Source organism: Quercus suber, unplaced genomic scaffold, assembly GCF_002906115.3.
Source record: "Quercus suber isolate HL8 unplaced genomic scaffold, Cork oak 2.0 scaffold_299, whole genome shotgun sequence".
Classification (NCBI taxonomy): Eukaryota; Viridiplantae; Streptophyta; class Magnoliopsida; order Fagales; family Fagaceae; genus Quercus; species Quercus suber.
The window spans coordinates 785,577-802,844 of record NW_027069755.1 but is presented as its reverse complement, the minus strand read 5'-3'; the positions used below and the strand labels follow the sequence as shown (position 1 = coordinate 802,844).

The window sequence follows — 17,268 nt, the reverse complement described above, 5'->3', positions numbered from 1 at the left end:
TGTTCCTGTTTCTACTTATCTAGTTTGGAAGCAACGAAATTGCCTTGTCTTTGAAGGATCCAAAAATAAAATAAAAATCAGGGTTTAATTTGTGATCTGTTAAGTGTAGTGTACAAAGTGAAAATTTATTCAGCTTGTTGGAAAGCATTAAATAAAATAAAAAGCAAAGGACAAATGTGACATGAAATCCGATGTAGCACATTGACAATTCTTGATGATGATTATAGAATCCAAGTTCAAATCCTGGCAGTGGAAAGCTTTTTTAGTGGGCCTGAGGAGGTTAGATCTTGTCATTGGGCCCACTCCTCTTAGAAACTCAATATTGGCTCATTTAATTTAAAAAAAACATAATAAAACAAAATTGCATAAAGAAAAGAACCTGGCTAATCAAACACACCCAAAATGCTCACCTTCAGAGTTTTTATTTTTTATTTTTTTAATTTAATTTAATTTTTTATTGGCTTTCATTCCTTTTGGACTTAAAAAAGATATTATTAATTTCTTTATGGTGTGAGTACAACTATGGATTACAATTTTCTTTTTATTGTAATGCGTGGGCATGAGGAGATTAGATCTTGTCATTGGGCCCACTTCTCTTAGAAACTCAATATTGGCCCACTTAATTTAAAAAAAAAAAACATAATAAAAAAAAATTGCATAAAGAAAAGAACCTTGCTAACCAAACACACCCAAAATGCTCACCTTCAGAGTTTATTTATTTATTTATTTAATTTTTTATTGGCTTTCATTGCTTTTGGATTTAAAAAAAATATTATTAATTTCTTTATGGTGTGAGTACAAATATGGATTACAATTTTCTTTTTATTGTAATGCAATAAATTTTCTTTTTTAATTATATTTAGCTCAATTTTATAAGAACACAATGGTCGTCATAGATGATCTCCTTAAATCACATGAATAATTTGATAAGATGATTACATAACATAAATTTCTAGAAATTCGATTTTCAAGTCAAAATTGGCTTATTAATAGGAAGTTATTGTGATTCATCATACTTGCGAGTCTAGGAGTTTTGAATTTAAATAGTGGCAAACTCCAATATTGCACTAGTGGTCCCGTGTCATTCTTGAGTCGGATATAAAAGTGCCATGGGCAATGATTACACCTACAAGCCCATTTTTCTTTGGAATTAAAAAAAGATAAGGTCAAATATCAAGTTATTAAAATTTAAGCTTGCAAAGGAAGACACATTTGCTAGACTACTAGAAATAAATGTGTGTGTGTGAACATCCAACGCTAACAAGTTTCATTTCAAAACATTTACTATGAAACATATAAATGTGCTGGTCTTTTCAATTATATTGGAGTTTGGACTTACTCGTCCATGATTTCTTTACTTTGTGTGTAATTTTGGGAAATCAAAAAAAGTTGTGCATCTTGATTTGTATAATATGCATATTTTGGATTATATTATTTTATAAATATATGCTTATTATTAAAAAATTTATATATAAGGATTTTATTTGTGATCCATTTAAAGCATAGTGTTTAAAAGTAAAATTTTCCAGTTGTTCTTTTCTGCTAGTTGGAGAGCATTCAATAAAATAAAAAAAAACGATGATGAATATGACAATGGATACGCCTGTAGCACATTGGCAATTCTTGATGATGATTATAGAATCCGGATTCAAATCCTAGCAGCGGAGACTCTTTTCTTTTTTTATAGTGGCCTTTTTTTCTTTTTTTGTGGGCTTTTTTGGGCCTGCTTAAATTGAAATAATTAAATAAATAATAATCTGCATAATTAAGAGAACCTGGTAAGAGCATTTGCAGCAGTGGAGCTATATTGCTATATTGCTAAAATATAACTCCACAGACACAAAACTCACGCTGCAGCAGTGGTGGCAAATCTAAAAATTTTAGATGTTCAGCTACAGTGCACATCTATAAATAGATGTGCACTGTAGCTGAAGCAAAAAAAAAAATAATAATAATAATAAAAATTCTCTCTCATATCTCATCTCTCTCAGTCACTCTCTCATCTCTCTCTCAAAACACTCTCATCTCTCTCTCTCAGTCAGTCTCTCCGATTGCCTCACGCCGCCGATTGCCTCACGCCGTCGATTGCCTCATCTCATCTCACGCCTCCGATTGCCTCAGCCTCGCCGTCCCAGCCGCCGATCGCCTCAGCCCACGCCTTCCCAGCCGCCGATCGCCTCAGCCATGCCGTCCCAGCCACCGATTGTCTCACCCTATGCCTTCCCAACACCGATCGCCTCACCCCACGCCTTCCCAACTGCCGTGGTTGTGGTTTTGTTTTTTGTTTTGTTTTTTTTTTTTTTCTATGTTGTGTTGTGGTTGCCTGGTGGTTGTGGCCGGTAATGGTGGTGGTGGTTGTGGCTATGGCCGATGGCAGAGGAAGTTGTGGGTGGTGCTGTGAATTTTATTTTTTGGAGTAGGATATATTATTTTATTGTAGAGGTTATATTATTTTAGTGTAGAGAATATATTATTTTATTATGATGTTTATATTATTTTATTGTGTTAAAAGCTAAAATAGATTCACTGCTGTAGTATGTGTGTAGCTAAAATAGATAAAATTATAGATCCACTGCTGTGGATGCTCAATAACACACCCAAAATGCTAACTTTCAGTGATTTAAAAAAAAAAATTGTTTAGTTATAGTTAGTTCAATTTTATAAAGAACATATTATGATCTCCTTAAATCACATGAATAATTTGATAAGATGATTGAATAAAAATAAATTTTTAGAACTTTGATTTTCAAGTTGAAGTTGGCTTATTAATAGAAAGTTATAGTGACTCATCACAATTGCGAGTCTAGAAATTTTGGGTTTTAGTGACAAACTCCACTATTGTACGAGTAGTCACACGTCATGCTTGAGTTAGGTATAAAAAAGTCATGGGCAATGATCACACTAGACTACTAGAAATATATGTGTATGTGTCAATATCCAACCCTAACATGTTTCAATTCAACACATTTATCGTGAAACAAATAAATGTGCTGATCTTTTCAATTATGTTGGAGTTTGGACTTGTCCATGATTTTTTGTTGTGTATTTTTGGGAAATCCAAAAATGTTGTACATCTACACTTATAAATACATGCTTATTATTAAAAAAATTATAATATGAATATATAAAGAATTTTATTTGTGATCCATTTAAAGCATAGTTTTTTAAGGTAAAATCTTCCAATTGTTCTTATTAGCTTGTTGGAGACTATTCAATAAAACAAATAACGATGAGTAAGACATGAAATCCGCTGTAGCACATTGGCAATTCTTGATGATTATAGAATCCAGGTTCAAATCCTGGCAGCGGAATCTTTTCTCTCTTTTTTCCCCTTTTTTTTAGTGGGTTTATTGGGCTGCTTAAATTAAAAATAATTAAATAAATAATAACCCGCATAATTAAAAGAATCTGATAATAAAACACACCGAAAATGCTACTTTCAGTGGAAAAAAAAAAAAAAAAAAAAAAAAATGTTGTTTTATTTTGTTTTGTTTCTATTGGGCCCGCTCTCTTTAGTAATCCCAATTTGAGTGGCCCACTTAAAAAAAATTTATTAAAAAAAAAATCTGTTGCATAAACAAAAGACCTTGCTTATAAAACACAACGGAAATGCTAACTTTCAGTTATTTTTATATGTTTTTAGTTTTTATAATCGCTTTCAGTGCTTTAAAATTTAGAAAATATATTATTTCTTTCTTTATGGTGTGAGTATTGCCGTGGATTACAATTTTCCCAAATGGGGCCCAAGTGACTACTCATACTTATTTATCTAGTTATTTGTTGTAATGCTTACATTTTTATAGTTTTTTTTTTTTTTTTTTAAGTTAGCTGATTTGATCAGGCAAAAGACTTACTAAAAATTTAAGCAGATTTGTAGTGTGAGATTTTTAGTATTTTGGTGCTACAAATGATACTGGGTAAACAGCAAATTACTACTATTATTGTTATTGTGCTGTAGACTATTCAACAACAAATTACACAGTCCTCCAAAATCGACATACGTTGATCATGTCTCATTAAAAAGCAGCTAGCAAAATCTTGTACCTAATACATTTACAAAGATACACACTGCATCCAGCACCAGTTATGCACTCCCTTCCCTTGAACTACTCTCTCTCTCTCTCTCTCTCTCTCTCTCTCTCTCGATAATTCAATTTTACAACAAATGGAGGAGAAGGGGTTTGAACCTTGATTCTCTTGGTAAAGAAGACCAAGCAATGTTACCAAGCTACAAGGCTCTCGGCATTTGAATTGCTAATCTTATTACACACATCCATAATTGAAATACTCTGAAAAAATTTGGATGTTCTATAACCTGAAGATTAAAAGCCTATGAGACCTATTTTCTATTCTATACTTAAGCTGGCTTCTTACAGCCTCTCAAGCTCAATCACATTGTTGAATGCAATTAATCTATCAGTTGGGCTTCTTTTTTCTTTTCAAACAGACACATCTGAAAGGAAATCTCTACTCACCTGTTGAAGCTTTTTCCTTTTTTTAAGTTTAGTTTGGGTGCCACTGGCATCAGATATGGTCTTTGGTTGCCAAAACCCAGGTCTCTCAAGGAATGGTGCTCGGTCAAGAACCAAAGGTTCTCTTAAAGTTATTTCAATGCCATCATATGTCCACAATGCCAAGGTTGCTTCGCCTTTGAGACCTAAAGAAAACCAACCTAAACCAGCCACTGCAATATCAATGCTATTCACATCCCAACTCATTCCGGACACTTTGACTTCCTTCTCTTCCCATTTGCCTAATTGAGAAGTACAATCTGCACCAACGGGAGGCTGAGACAAGGAGAAGCCAAAAAGAGTTATACAAGCTAAAAATTTTATCAAATGAGCAACAGCAACAACAAAAAATCCCCTTTTATGTTCCAAGGCTTTCAAAATTCCAAAACGAGAATCCCTGGCAAAAAAAAAAAGAAAGAGTAAAACTAAAATCTTTACCTAAAATGCAAATGCACTCTTCCCACTTTTCCTAAGGAAAATATTTATAACCAAATACATAAATCAAAATCCTGAAAGTGACATGATCTTATTTCATATCCCTTAGGAAACAGCCTTTCATCATTGATTGTAAAGGAGGAGGAGGAATTAAGGAAGGGGGGGGGGGGGGGTGGGGGGGGGGAAAGGTAGATTCCCTCAAAGAGGATGTATTTCACTTCAGAGTCTCTATCCATTGCTTACCAATTTAAAATTGATGAGCTCCTCTACAAGTTGGTAATGTGTATACCCTACATTAAATCTAAATCTTATTTCTGTCTAATCATCTTCTATTTTCGTTGGCTGGAAGACTGAGTGTATTGGAAATGTTAAAATGGGTACTTATTATCTTATTACCACAAATTCAGAAAGTCTGTTACTGTCTCCAGTTTGGGAAACTCTGGCCATTCTGATATGCAGGGAAATCAATTTTTACATTTATACATTTAATGAGGAATTTCATAAACTATGGATCTTATAAATCTATATTGTGTCCTACCAGCTATCATTAGTTACATAATCATAAATCCTTAATATCTTCCATGGGCCTTCCTATCCTTGCCACCAATTCTTCCTAAATGGTATGGATCTCCATTTCCAGACATAATCTCATATATGTTATATGCAGCACTCTGCCTCTGAAAATTGCATTAATATGATTTAACTCCTTACTTTTTCATTCCTCCAAATGATTTTTCTCTGTTTCTTAATCTTTTCCTTAAAATGAGATTCTCTTTAAAATCATTAACTTCATACAAGCTAGCGCTCATATTTTCCCTTTGCAATGTGTTCTTTTAGAATCTAATCATGTTATTTCTTTTCGAAAAGCGCAGAACGGTTTTGGGAGCTATGAAAGAATTTCATCTAAGAGTTCTCCCCCCAACCCCACCTTCCCCCCCCCCCCCCCTCCCCAAAAAAATCTGTGGTACCTACAGAGACAAAAAGCCAAAAGCAAATTACTCAACAAATTGCATAAAATTTTAACTAACTTGGTTTTTATACGTTGAATATGTATGATATCATCAAGCACAGGCACAATAGTGCCAGTGGGCCCCAATAACCAATGCTAAATACTAAATCCACTGCATAGAACCAGTTAAATTAAGAGCCAGAGGATGAAATTTACCTGCAACCTAACACCAACATGGTTTCCCCAAATATCTTCAGCATTTTCTACCTTTCCCAAGTGTAGAGATACATTCGGGGATGCCCAAATTGTAACATAAATTGTTTGCACAGAAGCTTTACTAAGGTCTAGTCTCACCAGACCACCAACATGTAAGGCCTGCCCAGCCTGCAAACATTAAACATGCTAAAAATATTAGATCCAATAGCATCATAGATTCTGATATAGCTATTACTTTTAGAAAATATTGGAAACATCTACACTGTGATCAATGATGAGGTTGACAGTGTTCAAAAAAGATAAAAAGGAACCTATTCATCTTACATACAACTGGCACTTCTCTATACAGCTTTTTGAAGCAATAGACACATTATTAGTTTTTTAGAATCTTATAATTTCTAGGAAATGTGGAGTTTTTCCTTGATTCGTTGACAAATGTTTTCCCCGGGTATCCCTCCAATTTGAACTAGGATTTATGTTCATATGACTTGGACAACTGTATATTGCAATCTGACAAGAAAAATTCTGAAAAGCCCTTAGTTTGCCTTTAAAGGTCAAACTAAGACTAGGGAACAAGTATATTTGTCCACTAATAATGAGAACAGGGATCAGTATATCCATCAAGAATGACAAGTTTACAAAATGGATCAGAAGAAAGACAATCTTAAAAGGTAACGTTTATTTTTCTTCAAAAATCATGTTGAAGAAATAGAATAATCTTGACTCAATTGGTATATTGAACAGTGCACATGCCGCAATGTATAATCAAATGTCAAATTTTAACCAGTTGTAGACAGTCAATGAGTCATTTCATTACTGAGAAGTTTCATCCCCTAGTCTTCCATAAGCTCTTCATTAAAATATATGCGACACTTACATATACACAACACATGATACATAACTACAATTATATACTATATACGATATATAGGTCACAAATATTAAGTGTGATAGTAACAACAACTTGCCTTCATCCTGTAAGTCCGAGGTTGTAGCTCCTTCCGTATTTCAACCATTTTCTGTTCATCCCTATTCAATCTCATGGACATTAGATATGGATGTAGAAGCCCTGGAGTGTCAAATAACTTAGCCTTGGCTGACAAAATCCCTCCGACTCTCAAAATGCCAAGAGTTGTTCCAGGAACTGGAGCTTCTGTAAGCTTGGTAACTTTTGCCCCTTCCTTTTTTGCAAAAGCATTGATTAGAGTAGACTTGCCGGCATTCTGAGACCCAATTACCCACACATTCCCTCGAGGACCAGCCAATTCCTTGATGAAGGACAACAGATTCCTCACACCCAAATCCTTATGGGAACTGACCATATACACTCCAGCTAGCTTGGGTGCCCCTCCAGCCCTAGCACGATGCCGAACCCATCTATCTAACCTAGCAGGTGGAATTTGTGAAGGGAGAAGATCAACCTTCGTAGCCACAAGAACAAGCCTTGGTAACTTTTTGCTAAGCTTGGAGTCATCTTTAGTTCCTTCCAATGCCTTAAACAATGATTTTGCTGCCCGTTTCGGGAACGACCCATCAAAATCAACACAATCAACAACCATAACCACAACAGTAGCAGTGGCATTCCCAGAGGGTTTCATTAACCGGGTAGCGATCAGCCTATCAAAATCAAAATCGGGTATCAAGTTTTCAGCCTTTTGGTTCTTCACCTGCCCATAATTCCTCAATGAATGACACCTAGCACACACCGTAACCTCTTCTTTTTCTTTCTCAGCCTCCCTAGCAATTCTCTTCTTTTCTGCTTTCGACAGCTTCTTCTTCTTAGCCTTCTCAATTGTGTCCTCTGTAATGTTACCATAACCGACACTAGCAGGAGAAATCCATCCAAATCCAACTTTACCTCCTCCTTTTCCTCCATTAACTTAGCTTCCCATTCATCAGAATCCCAATCAAACTCATCCTCCACTCCCAAATCACCTTCTATCGCATCAAGCTCCTGAAATTCACTCTCAATGTCATCCACAAACCCCTCTTCTTCTTCTTCATCTTCATCTTCATCTTCTTCTTCTTCTTCTTCTTCTTCATCATCATAACCCCATCAAACTCGCCCACTATACCCTCCTCACCATCTGACAAATCTGTTGGTATGACCTTCCTTTTCTGATAATACCCAGGAAGGTCTGGGTCCTTATCTTGCATAAATACCCCACATCCAGGACATATAGGTCCATAGTTCTCATCCTCATCTCTTCCCTCACTCAAAACAGGGTTTCTACCACCTTTTCTTGGTGTTATTCTCCCATTGACATTCTGGGTTGTTTCAACAATTGTTTGCTTGTTCTTTACTGCTAAATTAATAAATGAAACTTTCTTCCTCTGTTTTTCTTTGTCATTCCCTATACTAAAGCCTGAGAGGAAAAAAAAAAAAACCAGATATTTGGCAATTGAGTTTAGTTAAAGAGAAATGCAAGAAAGTGAAGGCAAATAGAGAGGGAGATTGAAGTTTACCTGTGAAAAGACAATTTTCTATGATTGGTTTTTCTTGTATAATGCTAGTGCCAAAACATTTCAGGCTCAGCTTTGTGGTTGTTGAAGGAAGAGTTGTAGATAACAACACAGCCATTTCTTCAAGCAACAAAAGTGGTAATGTATCAAATTGAATACACAGACACTGCAACAGAAGGAGTCTGGGACTTTGGGGAAGGGTGTGAGGGACTTAGATAAACATAAGCACAGCATTTAGGAGTTCACATGAGATTTAATTGTTTAAGCTTTTAATTTTCTATTAAAGGCATTCACATCTGGATCTGTATAGTTCAACCCCATTTTGAAAGAAAAAACAACCTTTTCTATATTAACTACCTACTTTTAAGATACAGCCCACATCCCACACTCTATCCCTCCATTAGTACATAGAAATGTTCTTTCTTTCTAATGGTCATATTTTGCAAACAGTCATGTGCCTGAAAGACTGAAACAGCCATTTTCTAACTTACATTTTTTTGGTGGTCATATTTTTTTCACTATAAATGAGAACATTTACTCTCAACTTTGCATTCACCTCAACCCAAGTTCATTTTTCATTTATTCTTTGTTTTCTCTCCATTGCTGGTTCTTCTTTTCTCTTTAATGACACGGACTCTGACAACGAGTTGGTGATAATTGCAAAAATTGCACATCACATCACTATTCCATGATAATTTTAGTTTTTACTAGTTACTATTTAATTCAGGTTTGCCTTAATTTCCCAATATGCTACATCCATAAAAAGGAGATTTTGCTTCCTTTTGTAATGTTTTATTGGCTCTATGTGAACTTTTTGCAGTTTTTGTTGAATGTACTTGTAATTCTCTATCCAATGTACCTCTATGAAGATTGTGATTTGAGTAGTACGGTTAGAATTGCAAATTAAGCATGGTTGCACATGTTTAGAACGTTGATACATTGAGAATGCCTTTTGTTGTTTTTCAGGCAAATGCATTTCAGTTTATGAAACTCAAGGGCTCCACTGGGAAAAACAGAGTAGTTTGCTTGAACAGGGGATTTGCCAAAGTGGTTAAAAAAAAAAAAATTCATAAAACTCGAGTTTATGAAACTCGAGTTTTACTGGGAAAAACAGGGCAAAATAGGGGAGGCCTCTCGGCCTAAACAGGGGATTTGCAAAAAAAAATTTCCCAGTGGAACTCGAGTTTATGAAACTCGAGTTTCACTGGGCAAAACAGGGGAGGCCTCTCGGCCTAATATGAGGTGGCATAACAACAAGGTCTAATAAGATCACATCTACTCATGCATCAGAACAAGAATTCGGAGTTTCAGACCATGTTTAAACAACCCCATAAATGCAAGCCTGTGACAATGACATGCTAAAGATACCATAAGCTTACCCTCTTTTCCCCAATTTTTCTTCCTGTTTTCAATTATGATAGATTCCCTAAGTTGAGTTAAATATGATTTTTCAGAGTAGCTAAAATGAAAAACAGTAAAATAACATATCAACCACAAATTTTTTTAGTAATGCAAAACAGTTTTTAGCGGTGAAAGAGTTACCTGAATCTGCTGGACAACTTCCTGTTCATCTGCGTCAGCTAAATTATGAATCTGAGTATCCTTCAATATGTTGGAGAAAACTGTACGAAATTCAGAAACACACAAAGAAGCTTCAAATCAATAGCCAATAATCACCAATGAAAATTTTGAAACATTTTAGTATAATTTCAGTGGCAAGATAACATCGTTGCTCCTCTCAAATTATTAACAAAACTTACATAGGTGGTACTCTCCAAATCTAGGACTAGCTAGCTGTTGTCGCAAATGCTGGATATTCTCTGACGTGGGACGAAGGAAGTAAACCACTTTAAGATGTGACATTGGTTCTTTTGATTACTTTGCTTGCATTTCAAGTAGGATAAAATACAATGAACATGGACTAAAGTTCTATAACAGACTTGACCCTATTGACCAAGATTGTGTTGGGCCTTAATATCTCTAACAATTTGTATGAACATTCCTAAAGGCACAGAACACAGCCAACCAAGTATGACTAGCCTGAGAACACAGACACAAGGGTAATATGACTTACTTCCCAAGAGCTTTATGGTGCAGAACAAGTCCCAAACCAGTACCATCCATCCCTGCATACATTCATACCAACAAAGTTTCAACATCCAGCAATTTTAAATATAAAAAAAAAACTGACAACAATATACCTAAAGTTCTAACCCACCAAAAAACACATTAAACATCAAGGAACAAAATCACTTAAAGAAAAACAAGAAACATGTCCACTGAAATCTAGCATCTACACAAATATGAGAAACAAATATGGAAAACAAAGTAAATGTGGAAGTAGAACATTAAAGGTGAATAACGGGCAAGAAGAGACTTATGTAATAAGTTAAAATGTAACTATAAAACGACAGTAAAATATGAAAAGGACAGCACTGATTTAGTTCTGGAACAACGATTTCTTGTAATTTGGCTTCATTCTGAATTACCTCATGTGAGTGGGGGAATGGGCAAAGTAACAAACCTCTTTTTCAAGGTTCACCAATTTTGCGTTTTTTAACCCTCGTGTAATGTTTGGGCGGGGGAGGAGGCTGCGGGGCATCATCCTTAGGCTCATCGTCATGCTGCAAAGACATTAGATGGATTGTACAATCAATATTCAGTGTAATTGTAAATAATAAAGTGAATTGCAAAATAGGCATATACAAGATAATTAATGTTATCATACCATAGAGCTATGTTTGTGTCCTATTTTATGTCCACCTGTCCCACAAGTGGGAGCTCTTCTAGCACGTTGCGGTCTACCTCGTGGGGGTGAAGGCTGAGAGAGGGGGATTCTCGTCCGGTACATCAGTATCTGGCTGTGGAGTGTCAGTCCCAACGAAAGGTCCTACAGGGTCGGATGAGGATGAGGTAGGTGGGTAATGATGCTCTGTGTACAGGCCAGGAGTGGGGATCATTGTCATAGGTTCAGTATGGGGTGGGTCTATGGGCAAAGTAGGTGTACTAGAGCTGGTGGGTGGGTGTAAGGGTGTCTCGGGGTGCAATGGAGGGGTCAACTGAGAATGGATATCAAGATCGAAACTGGGCTGTGAAGGTGGGGTGGGTGAAGGGACCTCGGGCTGAGGAGATGCATCTACCATGGGTGGAGTGACCTCGGACTGAGNGGATGGGAGCAGGTATCTCAGGACTACTTACAACCCGAGGGGTTGTTGCACACCGACCACGGCCCCTAGCTGCACTTGTGCTTGGGCTTGCTGTAGCAGGCCGACCACTGCCCCTAGCTGCAATTGGGCTTATGCTTGCTGTAACAGGCCGACCACGGCCCCTAGCTGTGCTTGTGCTTGGGCTTGCTGTACGAAGCCGACCACGACCCCTAGCTGTGCTTGTGCTTGGGCTTGCAGTATCATGCCGACCACGGGTCGGTGTAGTTACGGGTGCTGCACTTGTGCTTGGGGCTGCAGTAGTTGCTGATTCAGTCGCAGTACGGTTGGTTGCCTGCCCAGTGGCTGTAGGATCACCACCAAGTCCAGCCACATTATATAGGATGCGCCGGACATGGTTGTGTTCTCGGCTGCCTACAGGAAGCCAATTCAACAACGCTAAATGACTTTCAATCTGAAACAGAGAAAGAACCAGTACAATCAGAATTTTCCACATATATGTAACAATTATAGAATGCATGATATAGTACTTATTAATATACTTAAATACTCATCTAAACTAAAAATTGAAAGTTTTATTATGATACTATATGCAACAAAAACTCTTTTTAATTGGATGTCAGTAAGATCAAACCAAATTTTTTGAAAGAAGAAATCAATTGATTCTACGTTCGTACATGTACTAAAGAAAAAACAAAGCAAGCAATAAAATATAATTAGAACACATTACCATCTGATGTAATCTAGCGCTATTGCGGTCGATATACTTTCGAGTGACCGGACGGTACCACTGGTAATAGTCATGATCGCAGGCCATCTCACCAGTCTGAGGAGGTGCACGACAAACTCGTTGTTCTCTGCTATTCCATGAAATGATATATGGTTCATGCTCCTGCCTCCAATTCTTTTCCACCTTCCCACGCAAGTCTATTCTATGTAGCCTTTCATCATACACAACATGGTCAGGCCGCTCTTGCGCCAACCCAAACTGTCGAAGGACACGGTCTGGGTGATGTGCCTCCACTATGCAAAAGCACACAAGCGGCACCCTTGCTGTCCACGTACCCCTCCCTGCAACGCAGAAGTCAGGCAGGTGGGCAAAGTGTGCCTCGTATGGCTGCCACACAATCTACAATAGAAACAAAAAACAATTATCATAGCATCTTAAAATGTGAAACGAGAGAGAATACATAGATACAAGGAAAAACAAAAATTAAAACGGCAAATATGTTAAAGTATGAAGCAATCATATTCTTAAGGAAAATTAACATAATCGAATCAGAACTTTTGAATGTTATTACCTGGTTCGGCTGCATTGTAACTAATTGCTCACGATAGTAGACCAAGGCCATCCCGGATGGCCTACTCTTCGAGCCTGGCACCCGCACCCACCTACAGTTAAGCGCGAATAACATAAGATAAGTAGCTACTTAGTTACTAAGAAAAGTACATTGCATAACACACTAAATATAAAAAAAAAAAACAAAAAATACTTACTTAACGGCAAGTGGAGCATACGGCCACGGGCCATAATCAGATCCAGGTGGAGGCTCTATCCTCGGGCACAAGAATGGCAACCTTGCCCATGCCCAATACTGGACCAAGGTGCACGCCCCACCAATCTGCGATGCCCCTTTCTCGCTTGCCCGGCACAACTCTCTGTACAACCAGGCCAAGCAACCACTGTCCCAACTATACTGTGGCGGATCACGAACGTTCCGCAGTTGCTCCAAAAACATCAAATGCACCCTATCTCCCGACTTGTCCATAAAAAGCTTATCTCCTAGTAGCGCTAAAATATAGCACCGGGCATACTTGTGTATCTCATTCTCCGTTGCGTCATGAGGCAGTGGCGCTGCAATGGCCTCAAGAAGGCGGCTGATGAGATTTCTTTGACCCACCAAAGTTTTGTTGTCATTTGCCGGCATAAAACCAAGCAACTCCATGCAAAAAGTGCTCCAACTTCCATCAAACACAGCAGTCGGCCCAACCAAGACCTCACCGTCTATAGGAAGTCCGAAAATGACCTCCACATCTTGTAGGGTGATTGACATCTCACCATGTGGAAGATGGAACGTATGAGTCTCCGGGCGCCATCGCTCAACTAGGGCCGTTATAAGGCAATTATCTATCTCTCTGGAAGGGGCCCTAAACAATCCTTCAAGCCTTAGCAACTTGATAATGTCAATCACCCGATCATCTCGCATTTGAATGTTTGCCATCTCCTTAGTGCGACCACGGCACGTAAGTGCGCCCGAGTCCTGCAAAATCAATAAAAATTATAGTTGTTAGAACTAGAAATACACTTTGAAAGAACTTGCTAACTAAAAGTCAAAGATAACATAAACATTGAAGCGGTTGTTAGAACTAGATATTTCACCTCGCCATTCCAAATGTCCTCTGATCGATGATGTGATTGTCGCGTCAACAATGATCTTATACGCGGACCAGGCTCCAACATCTGTGGCTCCTCATCAATCCGAGGCTCCATACTGCAAAGAGTGCTACTGTGAGATCATTAATACTGTGCTACAATCCTTATTAGCACAATCACAATAGATATTTAAAAATAGAGCAAAATTGATCATCTCATGTATAAATCACACAAATACAAATACAACAACTCAAATAGACACAACACACACACATCACATAGATACAAGCCCTATCAAATAATGAAGACACCACATCATGTATTCTACCCACTTAGTTCTTAATTTGTACCTTTGTGGTGATTATTTTAAAAATTTATTGTCAAATAATCCTTAATCCAAAATTTGCTCTCAAATTATTCACTTAAAAATAATAAAAACTTTCTTACCCGTAGCCTATGTTAATTTTTTTCACTCATGTTAGTTAGAGGTTGATACACCATAGAACCAAGATTGGCATGAGCAACAATAAAGAAAACAAAATGAGACCAACCAATCCTTGAGAAGCAAACAACACTGATTACTTAGCATATAACATGGGGAAAAAATGAACACAAGCTAAGTATATGCAAGTGCTTTAATAACATTTTCCCAATTTCACTGTTTCTAATCCCCAACAAAATACAAAACAAACAAATATGATTAATAAAATTGTCAAGTCGGAAATAAAATTTATAAATTTTCTTTCAAGCATTTTATCAAACACTATGGATTCAAAATAAAATATATAATTACTATTGGGCTCTTTGCAGTGCGAATCCTACAAAAGTTTGGCCTCAATTGACGTTTTAAATGTCAGCCAATCCATACTGGGTCTGTGCTTCAATTGCACATGCGTGGAGGAGCTTTTTTTTTTTTTTTTTTTTTATTTTATTAACCTTCTTCCTCATTGATCATTCTAAACAAAACCAGATTTTTACTTATCAACTTGTCTTTTCCTTAAGGTCTATAGTACGAAATTTAACAAATTTTCTTAATCAAATCCCCATGTAACATATTTATATCACTTACCCAGAATCTCCACCAGCAAACAATTCAAAAAAAAAAATAAAAACAGCATCTACACTCATTATCAACAACCCATTACCAAAAAACATCAAAGAATGAGTTCTAACATTTACATTTCTAACAATGCGTAACCCACCATGCAAAAAGCCTAATTCTATAACATAAATTCAGCAAAAGAGGAACGGAGAACTGTTACCTAGCAAGCGAGATGAAGAACGACGAAGACACAAAGCGAAGACTGAAGAACGGCGAAGATAAACAAAGCCGAAGACAGCTCGTGGAGACTGAGAGCACAGGGGTCGCTGATTTGGGAGTGAGAGGGAGTGATTTTGAAATTTTGGAAGTTTGAAAATTTGGGCGTGAGTGTGACTGAGCGTGAGTGTTTTTAGGTTTTATGATTGTGCAAAGAGTGTTTCTAAAACTGGGTAAAATGAAAAACGTTAACTAGAACTCGAGTTTTATAAAATCGAGTTCCATTTAGCGAGTTTTCAAAACTCGAGATCCGAGTCGACAAATTTGTCCGAGTCACTAAATGAAAAACGGTAAGAAGGAGTTTTAAAAACTTTGGATCTCGAGTTTTGAAAACTCGAGATGTTAGTATTATATATTCTTTCGTAACCGGGCAACTAACAAAATTCTTAGCAAATTTTAGTTATTTAGAAAGAGTGTTCTTTCCTTTCAGGCTATTTTATCTTATCTATCAAAATTGGCCAATGCTATTTCAATCCGCATTATAATAACATTAAACTCTTGCCATAAGGCGACAAGAAATATACAAAGGTCAATTATTCACACTTCACATGTCATCTACGCATTTCCAATCAATTTGTTTGGACGCTTAAAAAGACAACTAAAAATGTTTTTATTTTTTATTTTTTTTAAGCTTTAGCACTCCTATCTTTTATTCTTTTTATTTTATTTTGAAACTTTACACCTTTATTGTTTAAACCAAATTATACTTTTAACCCATTGTGTTGTTTTCATTTCGGTCCCTTAAAACTTCAATTTCTTATTTTGGTCTATTTAATTCTTCCATAATGCCTGACTAATTTGAAGAGAGAGAGAGAGAGAGAGAGAGATTATTTTGCTTTGTTGGCACTTAAAAGTTAGATCAATAATGTAAATGAATGAAAGGCTTAGACTTTGAAAAAAAAAAAAAAAAACTTGGTACCAAATCTGAAAAAATAAGGGACTAAATAAATAACCCCAAATTTTATGGGTTAAAACTGTAATTTAACTTAAAAGAAATAAATTACACTATTTTTAGAGCGAGTGAAAGATATGAGAAAGGAAAGAAAAGTAAGACTTTTCTATTATTCGGTCATAGGAGGAAAAAAAAAAAAAAATTGGAAAGAAAACATATCAATTTGAGCTAAAAAAATGAGCGGAAATGACAAGAAATCTTCACTTAAAAATTTCAATCGCAATTATTGACTTTTAGTGGTTAAAAAATTTACTTTTTTGGGCATGCATTTTTCTTGCTTTCTTTACTTAATCTTGTATAAAATTTTATTTGACTTCTCGTTAAAAAGAAAAATAAAAAACTTAATCAAGTATTCAAGTATACAAAAAAAAAAAAAAAAATATGCATTTTTCTTGCTTTCTTTACTTAATCTTGTATAAAATTTTATTTGACTTCTCGTTAAAAAGAAAAATAAAAAACTTAATCAAGTATTCAAGTAAAAAAAAAAAAAAAAAAAAAACTTATCTTCTTCCTTCTACAAACCAAAGAAAAGTAAAATATATATTTTTATATTTTCTTTTCTCTTTCTCTCCCTACTTTTAACACATAGGTATTTTATCTTTCTTTACTATATTTATTTTCTCTTTCCGATTACAAGTAAATTAATTTGATTGGTTTAGAAGGAAAGACAAAAAGGAAAAGAAAAGTTGAGGATAGAATAGTAGGTAAAAAATGGAAAAGTGGGATGGGAAAGGAAAAAAAAAAACAACTGAGCCGAAAAAGAAAAAGAAAAAGAAAAGATATTCTTTTTCATTGAGAAAATCCACGTGGCGCGACTTTAGTCAGTGGGAAACGCTAAATTTTCTCGATCGATTTTCGTTACCCTTTGCGCTTTGGCTTTGTCTTT

The 17,268-nt window shown here is 36.2% G+C and overlaps 2 protein-coding genes across 2 annotated transcripts; both read right to left on the bottom strand.

The window, feature by feature from the left end:
- Positions 1 to 3,914: 3,914 nt before the first annotated feature.
- LOC112022934 (GTP-binding protein BRASSINAZOLE INSENSITIVE PALE GREEN 2, chloroplastic) lies at positions 3,915 to 9,030 on the bottom strand. The gene is given in 6 exon segments (XM_065782370.1): positions 3,915 to 4,787; positions 6,112 to 6,279; positions 7,080 to 7,945; positions 7,948 to 8,167; positions 8,170 to 8,477; positions 8,578 to 9,030. Coding segments are annotated over 6 exon segments (2,025 nt in total). The 5' UTR covers positions 8,693 to 9,030; the 3' UTR covers positions 3,915 to 4,439.
- Positions 9,031 to 11,646: 2,616 nt separating this feature from the next.
- Positions 11,647 to 15,546, bottom strand: LOC136071292 (serine/threonine-protein phosphatase 7 long form homolog). The gene is made up of 6 exons (XM_065782380.1): positions 15,375 to 15,546; positions 14,119 to 14,230; positions 13,236 to 13,999; positions 13,040 to 13,130; positions 12,469 to 12,867; positions 11,647 to 12,192 (listed from the first exon to the last, which is right to left on the bottom strand). The coding sequence occupies exons 2-6, from the start codon at positions 14,227 to 14,229 to the stop codon at positions 11,647 to 11,649; spliced, it is 1,911 nt and encodes a 636-aa protein (XP_065638452.1). The 5' UTR covers position 14,230; positions 15,375 to 15,546.
- Positions 15,547 to 17,268: the final 1,722 nt, after the last annotated feature.